We start from the raw sequence: 15,447 nt of genomic DNA, 5'->3' as shown, positions 1-15,447 counted from the left end.
AGAGAGGCTTTTTAATTTTTTTTTTTTAACATTTATTTTTGAGACAGAGACAGAGCATGAACGGGGGAGGGTCAGAGAGAGGGAGACACAGAATCTGAAACAGGCTTCAGGCTCTGAGCTGTCAGCACAGAGCCCGACGCGGGGCTCGAACTCACGGACCGCAAGATCATGACCTGAGCTGAAGTCAGCCGCTTAACCGACTGAGCCACCCAGGCGCCCCTAGAGAGGCTTTTTATAGGTGAACATGGTATTTATTGAAATTTATTTAAGTCCATCCTCCTGAGAATGGAATTCACACAATTTGCTTATTTTAGTTCAAAAAATTCTTTTTTGAAGGTATAAAAGTCAACGTTAGCTCAGATAATATCTGAATTACATCAATTTTCAAATGTATTGAGTCTGGATTGGAGCTTATCTCAATATTTATAGCTTCTGGGACACATGTTTTATTTTGATTTTCTTCATGTATATTTCAAGACAGTATGATGTATGGATTGCTGTATGTTTACTTTTATTCCCTACTTTGTATATATTTAAGTTTTTGAATCTTGCATCAACTTTTAAAATATACTTGAAGAGAATACAAAATTCTCTTCATAGGCCAGTTAATAAACAAAACTCAGTTTCACAATTATTGGGGGAAGGTGTTAAAAGCTTACCATGAAATGTATCCTACATACAGAAGAATGTACACAGATGTATATACAGTTTAAAACAATTAGCACTCCTCCTCACCACCACACCCAGAGTTTTAAAAACCAGAATGTTTTTTAGTACCATAGAAGCTACCTGTTCCTTGTTTTCAAACATGGCTTCCTCATCAGAGGTAACCACTTTTTTTACTTTTATGGTAATCATTTCACTGCCTTTTCTTATAATTTTGACAGCTACCTATGTATGCTTGAACAATAGATAGCTTAGCTTTGCATAACTGGGTAGCAAGCACAAACCTATTGCCATTATTGGATGAAGGCTGCCAAAAGAAGTGGGATTGAGAGAGAGAGAGTTTGGAACTTAGTTTGACTTTGGCTTCCCAGAATTTCTAAGAGCTCTTTCTGGGGAAGTCAATGGGCAAGATCATGAATGTATTCTGAGCCACGCTTGTCAAAGTCAAAGCAACTGGCAGAGATATAGGAGAGACCAGGTGCTAGATGTCTTCCAGAAAGGTTAGAGGCTGCTCCGTATTTTCTGTGTCTGAGTTCGTCATGGCCCACCTCTTTGCTCTCAGGAATAGGTCAGAGCAGAACAACTCTGGGGGTAGTGTGTATCCTCTGCTGATCCACAGCACAGCACGGGGTGGAGAATAAGGACATTCGCAGCTCATTCCCCATGTATTCTGTTCTCAGACTTGAAGCATGGTGCAATAGCCGAGGGGATCTTGATGTTGACAGTATGTCTGTCTTCCTAAGTCTCATGGCTTCCGTTTGGATTTGTTGTCTTCCACACTTGATGTATAAGCATAATTCTAAAATTCTGTCTAACTGTGCTCCTGTGAATTCTCTTGCCTCTCTTGTTTGTTTATTTATTTCGGGTGAGAGAGAGAGAGAGAGAGTGAGTGCAAGCGGGGTAGAATGGCAGAGAGAGAATCCCAGTCTCAGAGCCATCAGCATGGAGCCTGTCATGGGGCTCCATCCTACAAACAGTAAGTTAATGATGTGAGCCAAAATCATGAGTCTACTGCTTAACCAACTGAGTCCCCCAGGCACCCCTCTCTTGCCTCTCTTATGTGTTGGCCCTGTTGTTGCCTGTGAGGTTTGTTGTCTTTCTTGTTCATGCTCTCTTTTGGTGGTGGTGTGTGTGTGTTTTTCTCCTTTTTTTTTTAAGTTTATTTATTTACTTTGAGACAGAGACTGAGAGAGTGCGCACACAAGCAGGGGAGGGGTGGAGATAGAGGGAGAGAGAATCCCAAGCAGCTTCATGCTGTCAATGTGGAGCCTGATGTGGGGCTCAATAGCACAAACCATGAGATCATGACCTGAGCCGAGGCCAAGAGTTGGACGCTCAACCGACTGTGCCACTCTCCTTTCTGTATTTAAAAGGTGTTCAATTTTTTCCAAATTTGTGAGTTGGCTGCTTAATCCATTTGTTATTCTTTTTAATTGATTTAAGTATTTAAGTCTGTGAATTTTCTTCTGAACAGTGGAAAGTATCTGGATTCTGATATGTAATATTTTTATTCTCTGGTAAGTCTGCAGTTTGAATTTCGTTTCTCTTTGATATAATGATTTTTTAAATAGCAGAATCAGGTATCATTTTCACGCCAGGAAGTCCAGGTCAAACAGTGGCTTCAAATATGAAAACCTATGATTAAGACTTTACTTAAAAAAAAAAAAAAAAATCTTCTGAAGGATAATTAACCAGCTTTCCTCTCATCGTACTTTTAATTTTTTTTTTTTTTAATGTTTAATTATTTTTGAGAGAGAGAAAGAAACAGAGCGTGAGCAGGGGAGGGGCAGAGAGAAAGGGAGACACAGAATCCAAAGCAGGCCCCAGGCTCCGAGCTGTCAGCACAGAGTCCAAGGCAGGGCTCAAACCCACAAACCATGAGATCATGACCTGAGCCAAAGTCGGACACTTAACCACCTGAGCCACTCAGGCGCCCCTCCCCATACTTTTAAAATGTGAATTAGAGAAGATTAAATTCATATGCTGAGTAGGGACATAATTAGCGTAAAAGATAATTTATTAGCTCAAATAAATCTTTATTCTTGGAATCTGGTTTTATTTCATTCTGAGAGTTCTCTGTGACATTGGATCTTTCCTTAAACATACACAGAGATACGGAAACATAAATGTTGCCATTTCCTAAGAGCTGCTAAAGACTTTAATACTAATAATTGTTATTGACAACTGAATTCAAATAAAATGATAACTAATCAAGATCTGAGGTAATTTTGCTGTGGAGACTATTTGATGTTCTGGACTTTGCTCATATATGTATATAAATAAAATAATATACATGAATGTCATAGTGACCAGTTTAATAGCTTCTTATATGTTAAGAGTTTCTTCAATAGATAAGAAATTTCACGTAGTCTCTTTGTTACTTTTGTCCTGATTAAAATGATACATCATTTTAGGTATGGAGTGGTGGAGTGGGAAAAAGAAGGGAAAAGAGGGAAAACTTACTCCTAACCTATAAGAGTACGTTTAAGTATAGATTATTAAATTCTTATTTGTTTTATAGAGAATACAAGCTGGCATCCTAAAAGCATTTAACAACCCAACTACTAAAACTGCTGATGATGATACTAAAAAAAAGGTCAAAGGTATGTCAATTTTTTTACTGTTAAAACTTTCTCCCTGAAGAAAAATTTAAGTTTCTTTTTAGGGGAAAGAGAACTGAGCATTATGTGAAGTAATTCTATAAAGTAGTGGCCTTAAAAGAGAGTGTACTTACTCCAGTGTCTGTGAGATAGTCTAGTGGGTCATAGAAAGAAAATGTTAGAATGCATCCATGTGAACTTTAAAAACTAAAACTAATGATCAGATGTATAGATTGGCACTGATGACCTTATTTGAGGTATCCTAAGGGAGACTTGAAAGGTGGTTGAAAGTAGCAATCTCACTTGGAAGTTCGCTTTCATCATATTGTATCATTTTGCAGTTGACCTATGCTTGCATTAAGTGGATTTGTAGATATTACATAGTTTTAACTGGTCAAAATGCATAAGTGTTCCAAAGATTCCTGCAAGGAATCCATTTATTGAAGAGAATACTAACTCAAGCATACAAGTCCACTTTACTTCTAGTGTCGACTCTTCATCAGCCAAAGTATTAGCAAAACCAGTGATTATCTAACCATAGCTAATCATTTAATTATCAGTATTTAAGTGTGGGCTTATATGTCATGTTACAAGCAATTTGTCCTAACTGTATATTCTGCCTTCAGATATTAACTAATGGTATTGTGACGTCATCATTTTTAGAAGATGTTGAAAAGTATTATTTGTATTTTGTTTATTCTCTATTCTAACTTCTATTTTTTGTAGTAGTATTTGTACATAGTGCATGTCTATAATTCATAAATATACACACATTGTGATTGTACATGCCCAAACTGTGTGCAGTTAGGGTTCGAGATTTGTTTTTTAATTGAAGTATAGTTGACACACAATTATTACATTAGTTTCACGTGGAAGGTTCAAGATTTTTTAACGTGGATTCTCAAGTATGCTTTGGTTTTGTTTGTTTGTTTGAGATAGTGCCATCTAGTGCATGTTGAGAATAACTGCTCAGTTTTTCTTTCCATTTGTATAATCTTTTCCATTTTCTTTTTTTTTTTAATTTTTTTTTTAACATTTATTTATTTATTTTTTTTTTTTATTTAAAAAAATTTTTTTTTTTCAACGTTTTTTATTTATTTTTGGGACAGAGAGAGACAGAGCATGAACGGGGGAGGGGCAGAGAGAGAGGGAGACACAGAATCAGAAACAGGCTCCAGGCTCCGAGCCATCAGCCCAGAGCCTGACGCGGGGCTCGAACTCACGGACCGCGAGATCGTGACCTGGCTGAAGTCGGACGCTTAACCGACTGCGCCACCCAGGCGCCCCAACATTTATTTATTTTTGAGACAGAGAGAGACAGAGCATGAACAGGGGAGGGGTAGAGAGAGAGGGAGACACAGAATCTGAAACAGGCTCCAGGCTCTGAGCTGTCAGGACAGAGCCCGACGCGGGGCTCGAACTCACGGACCGCGAGATCATGACCTGAGCTGAAGTCGGACGCTTAACCGACCAAGCCACCCAGGCGCCCCTCCATTTTCAATCCCCTGTACAATTTTTTCTTTCTTTCTTTTTTAAATGGTTTTATTTATTTTTGAGAGAAAGAGAGCCCGAGCGGGGTAGGGGTAGAGAGAGGGAGACAGAAGATCTGAAGCAGGCTCTGTGCTGAGAGCAGAGAGCCTGATTGAGGGCTTAGCTCACGAACTGTGAGATCATGACCTAAGCTGAAGTCAGACACTTAACTGACGAAGCCACCCAGGTGCCCCCTTTGTACAGTTTTCTTAATGAATCATCTTAGTTTACCGTAAGTTCTAAATGGTTATCATATTAATAAATGTTTATTGATATATCTAGCTATAAGTTGACTCTGTCATTCAGTGCTTCAAATAATGTTTTAAAATGATTTTAAATGTTTGTATGAAATTTGAAGTTAGACATCCAAAAAGGATAGAAGTTTGAAAGAGGAGTCAGGCTTGTTAATATATTTTTTCATCATGATTAACTATGGAGAGTTTCAAACTTCTATTAAAGTAGAGAGAATAGTATGATGAAACCTCATATACCCATCACCCTCCCTCTTAAACTATATTGAATGTGTGATATATTATGTTTTATCTATGTTCTCCCAACCCCTGATTATTTTGAAGGAAATCATAGGCATAATTTTCTTTGATTTATGAATATTTCCCAAACGGAATACTTTTATCTTTTTTTATATATAACTGAGCAGTTTATATATATAACAGTTATTAATTGCCGAGGTTAGTTCTTTATGCTGTGTTTACTTGTCTACTCTATCGTTTCCATAGTTATGGTCCAGGCATTTGTAACCCTGAATGCATAATCTTCTTTCTCATCCTCTGTCTACCTCTGTGTTAGGCACAGAGGCTTTAAAGGGCTTAATGGGAACAGTTGAGATATGGTATGAACACTGGTTATTGCTTTACTTGTTTTGCCTCAAATTTAACAATAGTTTATTATTTCTTGGAGACTATGATAGTCAAATTTTTCTCTATAGAATTGTAAAGGAGAAAGACATAACATCATGCAGTAAATATATTACTAATGTGATGCTGGTCATCTGTCTTATTCAGATGTCTTTTGAATCAACAGAAAAAAAAGCATGTTACATTGTTAGGTTGGTGGTTGACATTTTTTGCATTAAAAAGTATTATTTTTGCAGCATATGGAAGAGAAGGTGTGAAAATGAACTTCATAGATCGGATCTTTATTGGTGAATTAACTAGCACAGTCATGTGTGAAGAATGTGCAAACGTAGGTGCTTTGGAATTCACTTCAACATGGAATAGATTACAGTCATATAATTTTTATTGTTCTCTTTCACATATAATCATCAGCATTTATTTTTATTTGTGACAGATGACTACATAACAGTTTTTGAAAGTCTTTACAATATATCCTTCACTCCCAGAAAGGAACATAATTTATAATTTTTTTTAAGTGTTATTTTTCCTCTTGATAAACCTGTGAAGTTCTTTTAGCCTGTTTGAATGTCTTGGAACGCGTTAGCTACTTGTTTGCATTACAATGAAAGAGAAACTTCTGGGAAGGGAGTAACTATGTTATATAACTGTGCATTACCCTAAACCATAATTCTAATAGAAATAATGCAATAACGTAACAGGGAGATGTACCACATTTTATTTAAAATTTACATTTATATAACTTGTTGAAGTTTTTTTTAAAGTAAGCGCTCATATTTGAATTTAATGATCATTTTTATTTTGAATGCCATCTGTACTTTAACAACAACTTTAAACACATAAAAGTTTTTATGGGTTTTCAATTACTTGATAACAAATATTTCTGAAAGCATATGGTTTAGAGTATGTTAGGTGTAAACTTTTGTTACATTTTGATCATAAAATAGTTTTCCTGTCTCAGCTAATGGGGTACTTTTCTTTTCTCTCTAGTCTTATAAAATCAGTATTATATGTTACATCTCCTTCTAGCCTGTCATATTGAAGCACAGAATTTGTCAACATGATATTACTTACATTTCTAGTATATTCAACATAGAAGTTGATTTCTCTATCACAAACTAGAGAGTCTTTTTAAACAGAATTATCCTAAAAAATCTACAAAATGCAGTCAAGCTCTCTGGCTTTTTTCTTCATGGCTTAATTTTTTTTCTTTTAAATGTTTGTATTTGATTTGTGTTATGGCACAATTTCACCAAAAATATGTGTATATCTTTAGTTAATCAGTTTTATTAAACACAGTTTACTTTGAAGTTACTTTAAATATTATAGGTTAGTCATATTGGCAATATTATAAAATTCAACTGAATTGCATTTATTGAAGTGTTGGGGTATCTTGTTTTGACTAACAATATGTGCTGCTATACCCAATTAAATCACAGTTTATTTCAGGGATGTTTTTTAACTTGAAATTATATTGCCTGGGAAGTTTGAGTCTTTAAAGACTTTATAAAACTACATTGTCTGTATTAGAATTCTAACCAAATGTCTCAATATGTTTTCTTTTTAAGATCTCCACAGTGAAAGATCCTTTTATTGATATTTCACTTCCTATAATAGAAGAAAGGGTAAGGAGAAAACAACTTACTAATGAGTCTTTGGTAGAGAGCATGTATTCATTCATATATTTAGACATTTGTTGGGGCACGTGGCTGGCCGTAGGGCTTGTGACCCTTGATCTTGGGGTTGTGACTTCAAGCCCCACATTGGTTGTAGAGATTACTTAAAGATAAAATCTTTAAAAAAAAAAAAAAAAAAGACATTTGTTGAGCATATTATCACATTATCTGAGAGTCATTTTTTATATACAATAATGGAGTTCACATAGTATATTTGATACTAAGGTTTGTGTATTTATGCATGAAATATGATATATAGTTCTTATTCTCAAAAGAATTCAAACCAATATGTTTTATATTTTGAGAATTAATGTTAAGGAAATTATTTCAAATGAGTTAGAAACTTTAAAAAGTAGTTGATATCCAGACTTTATTTGCTAAAGAAGTTTTGTGTTATGTACATGGCATCTATATAGGTTTCAAAACCTGTACTTTTGGGAAGAATGAATAAATGTAGAAGTTTACAGGCAACAGATACCGGTCAGTACAGTGACACTGTTACTATAGAAAATGTTCATCAACCCAGAGCCACCAAGAACCAGTCTTCATCTAAAGATAGGGTAAGATTATATGCATTTATGAGACATCTATTTTTTAAAACTTTTCCATAAAAACAGTTTCAAAAATATACAAAAGTAGACAAGATAGTATAATAAACTTCCATGTACCTATTTCCCAGATTCATAGTTCTCAAATCATGGCTAATCATGTCTGCATATATCCCACATTCTCACCCTCTCCATCTCCAATTATTTTGAAATAATACCCATATAGTGTATACTTCAATGTATATCTCTAAAAGATGAATACTATTTTGGGGGGCGCCTGGGTGCCTCAGTCGGGAGGCATCTGACTCATGGTTTTGGCTCTGGTCATGATCTCTCAGTTTGTGAGTTTGAGCCCCACATTGGGCTCCATGCTGACAGTGCAGAGCCTGCTTGGGATTCTCTCTCTCCCTTTCTCTTTGCCCCTTCCCTGCTCGCTCTCTCTGTATCTGTCTCAAAAATAAATAAATAAGCTTAAGAAAACATGAATACTATTTTTAAAGATGTACTTGCAGTACATTATCGTATCTAAAAATATTAGTAATTTCTTAATAGTACCAACATCCAGTCATTATTTAAACGTCTGCAGTTGTCTCATAAAATACTTCATTTTGTTTTTGCTTTTTAAGGTGTGATTTAATTTAGGATCTAAAAAAAAATCTATAGATTGCAGTTGATTGCCATCTCTTAATCGCATGTCTCTTAGGTCCCTTTTAATTATAGATTTCCCCCTCCTTTTTTCCCTTGCTTTGCAATATATTTGTGGAAGAAATCGGGTCTTTTTTTTTTTCTTTTTTCTTTTTTAGCAGTTTCTCACATTCCCACATTCAATAGTAATTTGTTTTGCTATTGCATTCCCATGGTTTTAACAGGTTCCTCTGTTTCCTTTATTTCCTCTCTAAGGCATTTTTATCTAAAGGCCTAATTAGGCTCAAGTTTTATTGTTTGATTTTTGGCAAGAAAAAATTTAACTGGTGGTGTATCCTTCCATCAAGAAGATGAACATATAGGTTGCCTGAGTGGCTCAGTTGGTTAAGCCTCCAACTTCAGCTCAGCTGTCATGATCTCACAGTTCGTGTGTTCAAGCCCTGCATCAGGCCCTGTGCTGACAGCTCAGAGCCTGGAGCCTGCTTTGGATTCTGTGTCTCCCTCTCTCCCTGCCCCTCCACTGCTCATGCTCTCTCTCTCAAAAATGAATAAACATTAAAAAAATTAAAAAATATATTTAAAAAAAAGAAGATGCACATTATGTTTGAAGTCTAATCTTTGATGTCACCAGTCACCAATCACCATTGTCTAGATCCTCTATTTTACCAGGAACATATCTGGTTGTTGAATTATCTCCTAAAAATTTATTTATTATTACATGCTTTTTATTTATTTTTGAGATAGCGTGAGCGGGGGAGGGACAGAGAGAGGGGGGTTAGAGGATCTGAAGCATGCTTCATGATGACAGTAGAGAGCCCGACATGGGGCTTAAACTCACAAACTACAAGGTCATGACCTGAGCCAAAGTCTTGACGTTTAACTGAGCCACTCAGGCTCCCCTACCTCATAAAAATATAAAGAAATCAATCTAAATTTGCACTTCATTTTTTTTAAAAACTTTTTTTAATGCAATATGATTTGTACTAACTCAGCAAATTGATATATTATCACATTTAGGTTTTTCTGTTAGAAGACTCTTGAAGTGGCAAGACTACAGAGAGTATATACAAAGGTTTATAATAAAAAAGCCTCCCTCACAGCCCTGTTCTACAAAAGTTCTGTTTCTTTCTCCACAGATAAGTAACTGCTATTGTGGGCTTCTTGTATAAGGATGCATTTCTAAATTAGAACGATTTGTTATTGTATCTTTTATCGATTGTAGTTCAGGTAGATTTAGGAAATGGATTTCAGAGATACGAGAAAAAGTATTTGATAATTGCGGAAGGCATAAATAAGACTTACTGGCATTTATTTTCAGTAAGGTCGCAAGATTCTTTTCTCTGAAAACACTGTCAACTTACAGAATCAACTAGTTCACGGCAGAAAATGTGTAAGAAAATTACCATCTGGAGAAGATAGAGTGGCCGTCATATGCCGAGAATATGAAAACCCTGGGATGAGTGGAGATTCCTCCGTGTGTGCAGGCGTCGTGAGTACTGAGGCAGTTCTGGCCGAAAGCCCTACTGATGGCAGCGAAAAAGAAGCCAGCCCTTCCGAAAGTAGTGCTGATGCTGACAGTGAGGCTTCAGAATCGGAAAGTACTTCTCAGCAGGCTGTCCCGTTGAGGTCTAGAAGTGGATGCTGTGTGCACAAGAATGGACCCCCTCCCCAGCGGCCACTCACCAAGGAGACTGGCAGCGGTGACGAGGGAGTGGCTAAAGCTATTTCTGAACTGTATTTGAGCAGCACTGTAACTGGAGATAGAGATCTTGACAGAGAAAATAAGCCACCAGACGTTCCAAATAATTTGTGTTCATCACAGGAGAAGCATGTGTTGTCTCCTAGCCCCCAAAAGGCTTTTCTTTCCCTTTCTCAGAGCTATATAACTACTTCTAAAGAATGCTCAGTTCAGTCCTGTCTCTACCAGTTTACATCTATGGAATTACTAATGGGGAATAACAAGCTTCTATGTGAGAATTGTACTGAAAAGAAACAGAAGTACCAAAAGGAAACCATTTCTGCAGGTAAATATTTAGGTTTTTGTTTTTCTTAGTATTCATGGGTTATATGATAGTCAGTGACTAGCGGGTTATAGATCCCAAATAAAGGAAACTAAGAAACTTGTCTCCATACTTAAGTTTCTTGGAGGCGGAGATTGTCTTTTTCATAGTCGTACCTCAGCACTGAAGACTGTGACTGGACTTCTAAATAGATTTTTGTTGAAATAAATTGGACAGGAAGTACCCATCTCTGCCTTGAAAATGCAAATCCATAGAATCTCATTTCAGGCGACTGGCTATCTGAAATCTTTCCGGAAAAAATTTCCCTAGAACAGACAATTGTATCACTAGTGAGATTAATGTGCTTTACAAATCACACCAATCTAGTATGGAGTCCTATCATAAGATATGAATTTGATGATTTTAAGTAATTGTATGTTACAAAGCTAGCAATTAGTAGATGTGTTTAGTTGATGGGAGAAAAGTGGAAAAAGACTTGTCAAATAATTTTTTAGTGCATCTCTAGCCATGATTAAATGGAGAGAATACTCTGATTCTTAGTGACTAGTCTGTTTCAAAATGCAGGTTTTATAATTACTCAGGGATGGTGAGGCCAACAGATCCGGAGACAGTTGCCACTGAACAGGTAGTTTGTTACGTACAGTTCTGAAGAGGAGCGAGCACACTAAGCCGTGGCAGGCAGGCCCATGGGGAAGTAGCAGGGTGGTCAGGAGGCAGAAGGAGCGAGAGAAGACATGGACAAGAGCCTTTATTGTAGTTTCCAGGGAGGGTATTGGAATCAGCAAGGTAGGATCTACAGGCTTAGAACTGATTGACTAGTTTTCAATAATTTCAGTGGGCTCTGGGGCATCCGGGCTGTCTCCACTTACGTAGTACTTGGCCCTAGTGTGATTAGGCCAGGTGGATAGTGGCGTGGCCTAGAGTATCAGAGCCCAATAAAGGAGGTGGTTGGGTATGGGCTTTGGATTGGTTTGTTTGCATATGAAAGGTACTCTTACATTGTTTATTATGTCTAGGAATTCTCTAGCTCTGTCGGAAGCCTTCCCTCTGGTGTCAGCAAGGCCCCAGGTGTCAAAGTATCAGAATAAAGACATGCTTAATACACTAGTAATTAAAGAAATGTCTAGATGGGAGAAGGAAGAAGTACCAGTTTACATTAATCCACGTTAAATATGCTGTTGGCTGTATTCAAATCCTATCCCAAGTACTGTCTAACAACCTCTTACTGAAATGCCCTGTGGTTCCCATGATATGTGATCTCCTTTTTCTGCAATGAGTAATGACCCTTTTTTTTTTTTTTTTTTAACTCTAGGTGTGTTTTTGGTGGTCTTTGGCTGGAGGGCTTTGACATAAGTCACTACTAGTCCATCTGCTTCCCAGCTCCCCAAATTTTGTTGCAAGTGTCACTTCCCCTATCTTTTGTCCTTGTAAGTGTGTGCTTTTAAAAAAAAAATCCCTTTTGTTTCAGTGGAGTTTTGGAAAGGAATATGGAAATATGCTGTAACCAGAGTCTAATTTCTTTTTTCATGTTTTCATAATTATGGTAGGATGCTCCTTTATAAATGTTTACTATATTATGTGGTACATGATGTATAAAATGGAATTTTATAAATAAATTATTATATTTTATACAGAAAAGAAAGCAGAAGGGGTTTATACTAATGCCAGGAAGCAATTGCTCATTTCTGCTATTCCAGCAAACCTAATTCTCCATCTTAAAAGATTCCATCAGGTAAAAGACCCTATAGTAGCACTGTAGTAACTTTATCATATATTTCGCAGAGCCCTTCTACATCATGTAAATTGCTATCAAGGATTAGACAGTAATTTATTTAGTTCAAAATTTGTCATGTGGGATTTACCTGCTTTTTCAGTGGTAATAGTTTACAAGACTTTTCTAATTAAAATTGTTTAATTCATAATACTGTATTTGGCAGTTTATGTGTTAGGAAGCTAAGGGAGTGTGTGTGTGTGTGTGTGTGTGTGTGAGAGAGAGAGAGAGAGAGAGAGACACAGAGAGAGAGAGAGAGAGAGGGAGAGAATGAAAAATAGGATTTATTAAGAATCATTAGAAGCAGGGAAATAGCCACGTACACATAGCTCTCTGAACTCTCATGATCCTAATGGTAGGGGTGAGTGGGCTTGGACTAAATGCAAAAAGGACTGCAAGGCAGATCTCACCTCTGTAGGGACTCTATAGTGAGAGGGAGCCTAAATGTTTTAATGTGTCAGGGTTTTCTCTGTAAGTTTTAATCCAATGCCTTGTCTTGTTTTGTTTTGCATTTGATATAATGATTTTAAAGTTTCTCTGAAAGAATAAATAAGTTAAAGTGGTAAAACAGTTTAGGAAAAGTTAGAATGGGTAGTTTTTGTGATATCAATTTAAAAATGAAACTATGGTAATTAAAACGGTATGGTCAAAATTGTCAAATAAAACATGAGTACTATTTAAAGCTTTTTTGTTATGGTAAAGGAAGAATCTCAAATCAGTTGGGAAGCAGGTGGATTATTTCTTTTAAGTTTATTTGTAAGTAATCTCTACACCCAGTATGGGGCTCGAACTCACGACCCAGAAATTAAGAGTCACATGCTCTTCTGACTAAGCCAGCCAGGTATCCCGGGGGGTGGATTATTCAATAACAGATTTAGGGAAAATAGCTGAAATAAAAATATAAAGCTTCCCTCTATACCATATATCAATATTGTTTTCAGATAAATATTTAACTGTATAAAACAAATCATCAGAAGACCAGAAGAAAACTTAAATGAATATTAACCTGACCCCTGGGTGGACAATTTTCTAAGTATGAAACCCATGAAAAAAATCTCAAGGGAAAAGATTAGGAGCTTTGATTATGTATCTGCAACATTTCAGGTGGTCTACAGGTGGGCAGGAAGAGATTTTTCTCTACACCCCCATCTGTATCCACTGAAAGATTAAATTCTTGATTTTCTACAGCCAGGATTGTATAAACTCAGGGGAAATGAAATGGCCATGGAGAGCACAAGCAGGTGTATCAGAATGCCTTTAATGAAGAGTCTCTATGTGCAGTTACTCTGTGTGAGCAAGATAGAGGCATGTTAGATCTTAGACGCTAATTTCATGATATACCACAGTTATTTTATATTTGGTATTTGCATCTCAATTTAGGAACTTATAGAAAGAATTCATGCCCTCAAAAGGAAGTATTTATAGACTAGTGACTAGTCCAAAACTGATCTATAGGTCTTGGGCTATTCATTAGTCAAGTTTTCATAGCTATTAAAAAAATTGACTTCTAGCATTCCTCTTTTGGTTTTATTAACAAACAGTGATGTAGATGAATTAAGTTTGTTGCATTAAAAAATTGTTCTTTTGGTCTTTTTAAGGCTGGCTTGAATCTTCGAAAAGTAAACAGACATGTCGATTTTCCACTTATTCTTGACTTGGCACCATTCTGTTCTGCTACTTGTAAGGTATAGTATGTTATTAAGATGTTTAATTGACTTGCAAATAATATGCTTAAAATTATTAGGCCATTCTTTCCTCCCTTCCTCCCTTTTTATTCGTGGCCTAATGTATTAGTTTAATTGTTCTATAATTGGCTACTGAAAGCCACTTCAAGTTGGCTCCTCGTTTGACGTGACTCTGGTGGTTTCTCTCTAAATGATTATGCTGCCAACTGGAATATATTATTCACTTGTTTAATTTTTTATATTTTCATTTTAGGGATTGCTTTTAAATTTTAACTTAAATTAAAAAAAATTTTTTTAATCATTACATAAAATACATAATTCCAAAGTCAGATCAATGTATAAAACAAGGTAAATTCAAACAAGGGTAGCTTTTCTCCATGTTCATTCCACTTGTTTCTTCCCTCTCTTTATAGATAACCATTTAAAAATTATTTATTCTTCCGTAATTTTTAAAAATATAAGCAGATAGGTATGTATATGTGCACCTTCAGTCTTAAATAATCACAGCTTATGATATGTGTCCTTTTCTCTACCTTATTATTATTTTTTTTAATGAGTATTCCCAAATAGTCTGGGGCCTAGCTTTAACATTTATTTATTTTTTGAGAGAGAAACAGAGATAGAGAGAGATACAGCATGAGCAGGAAAGGGGCAGAGAGAGAGAGGGAGACACATAATCTGAAGCAGGCTCCAGGCTCTGAGCTGTCAGTACAGAGCCTGATGCGGGGCTCGAACTCAGAAACTGTGAGATCATGACCTGAGCCGAAGTCAGACGCTTAACGGACCCACGCAAGTGCCCTTTTCTACCTTATTAACATACCCCGGAGATTATTTCATAGCAGTTTTTTGAGATAGTCTGCACTGCATTTTTCAAGCAACGTAGCACTCTGTTGTGTCACTGCATCATAATTTATTCAGCCGGTCCCCAATTTAATGGGGACCCATTTATTTGGGTTTATTCCAGGTTAATTTTATTTTTTTAAGTCTTTGTTTGAAAGAGAGAGCAAGGGGAGGGACAGAAAGAGAGGAGAGAATCCCAAGCAGGCTTCACACTGTTAGCGAGCCCAAGGCCAGGCTCGATCTCACCAACTGTGAGATCATGACCTGAGGCGAAATCAAGAGTCCGATGCTTAACTGACTGAGCCACCCAGGAGTCCCCCAGTTTATTTCTAATCGAAGTGTAGTTGACATACAATATTACATTATTTTCAGGTATATAATTTAGTGGTTCAACTTTACAAAGTGATCACAATAAATCTAGCTACCTTCTGTCACCGTACAAAGTTGTTACTGTGTTATTAACTATATTCCCTGTACTGTGCATTATATCCCCATGTCTCCAGTTTTGTTTTGTTTTAAAGGCAAATATCTTTTTAGAGAGCGAGTGAGCAGGGGAGAGGGGCAGAGGGAGAGAGAGAATCTTAAGCAGCCTC

The 15,447-nt window shown here is 36.5% G+C and overlaps 1 protein-coding gene across 10 annotated transcripts in view; it reads left to right on the top strand.

The window, feature by feature from the left end:
• The window catches only part of USP45 (ubiquitin specific peptidase 45), a 76,436-nt gene that overhangs the window by 56,010 nt on the left and 4,979 nt on the right, over window positions 1-15,447 (top strand). For 4 of the 10 annotated variants that reach the window (XM_078447159.2, XM_078447158.2, XM_078447160.2 and 1 more), the window contains 7 exons: window positions 3,188-3,269; window positions 5,908-5,999; window positions 7,237-7,293; window positions 7,761-7,904; window positions 9,901-10,561; window positions 12,193-12,290; window positions 13,928-14,014. In XM_078447159.2, coding sequence (XP_078303285.1) covers window positions 3,188-3,269; window positions 5,908-5,999; window positions 7,237-7,293; window positions 7,761-7,904; window positions 9,901-10,561; window positions 12,193-12,290; window positions 13,928-14,014 — 1,221 coding nt within the window. Of the gene's footprint in view, window positions 1-45; window positions 2,184-3,187; window positions 3,270-5,907; window positions 6,000-7,236; window positions 7,294-7,760; window positions 7,905-9,900; window positions 10,562-11,870; window positions 12,083-12,192; window positions 12,291-13,927; window positions 14,015-15,447 lie in introns of those variants that run through there. The other 6 variants (XM_078447164.2, XM_078447163.2, XM_078447161.2 and 3 more) reach the window with 6 other exon arrangements.

Source organism: Panthera onca, chromosome B2 (assembly GCF_046562875.1).
Source record: "Panthera onca isolate mPanOnc1 chromosome B2, mPanOnc1 haplotype 2, whole genome shotgun sequence".
NCBI lineage: Eukaryota > Metazoa > Chordata > Mammalia > Carnivora > Felidae > Panthera > Panthera onca.
Note: the sequence above shows the minus strand (reverse complement) of the source record. Positions and strands in the feature narration are given on the sequence as shown.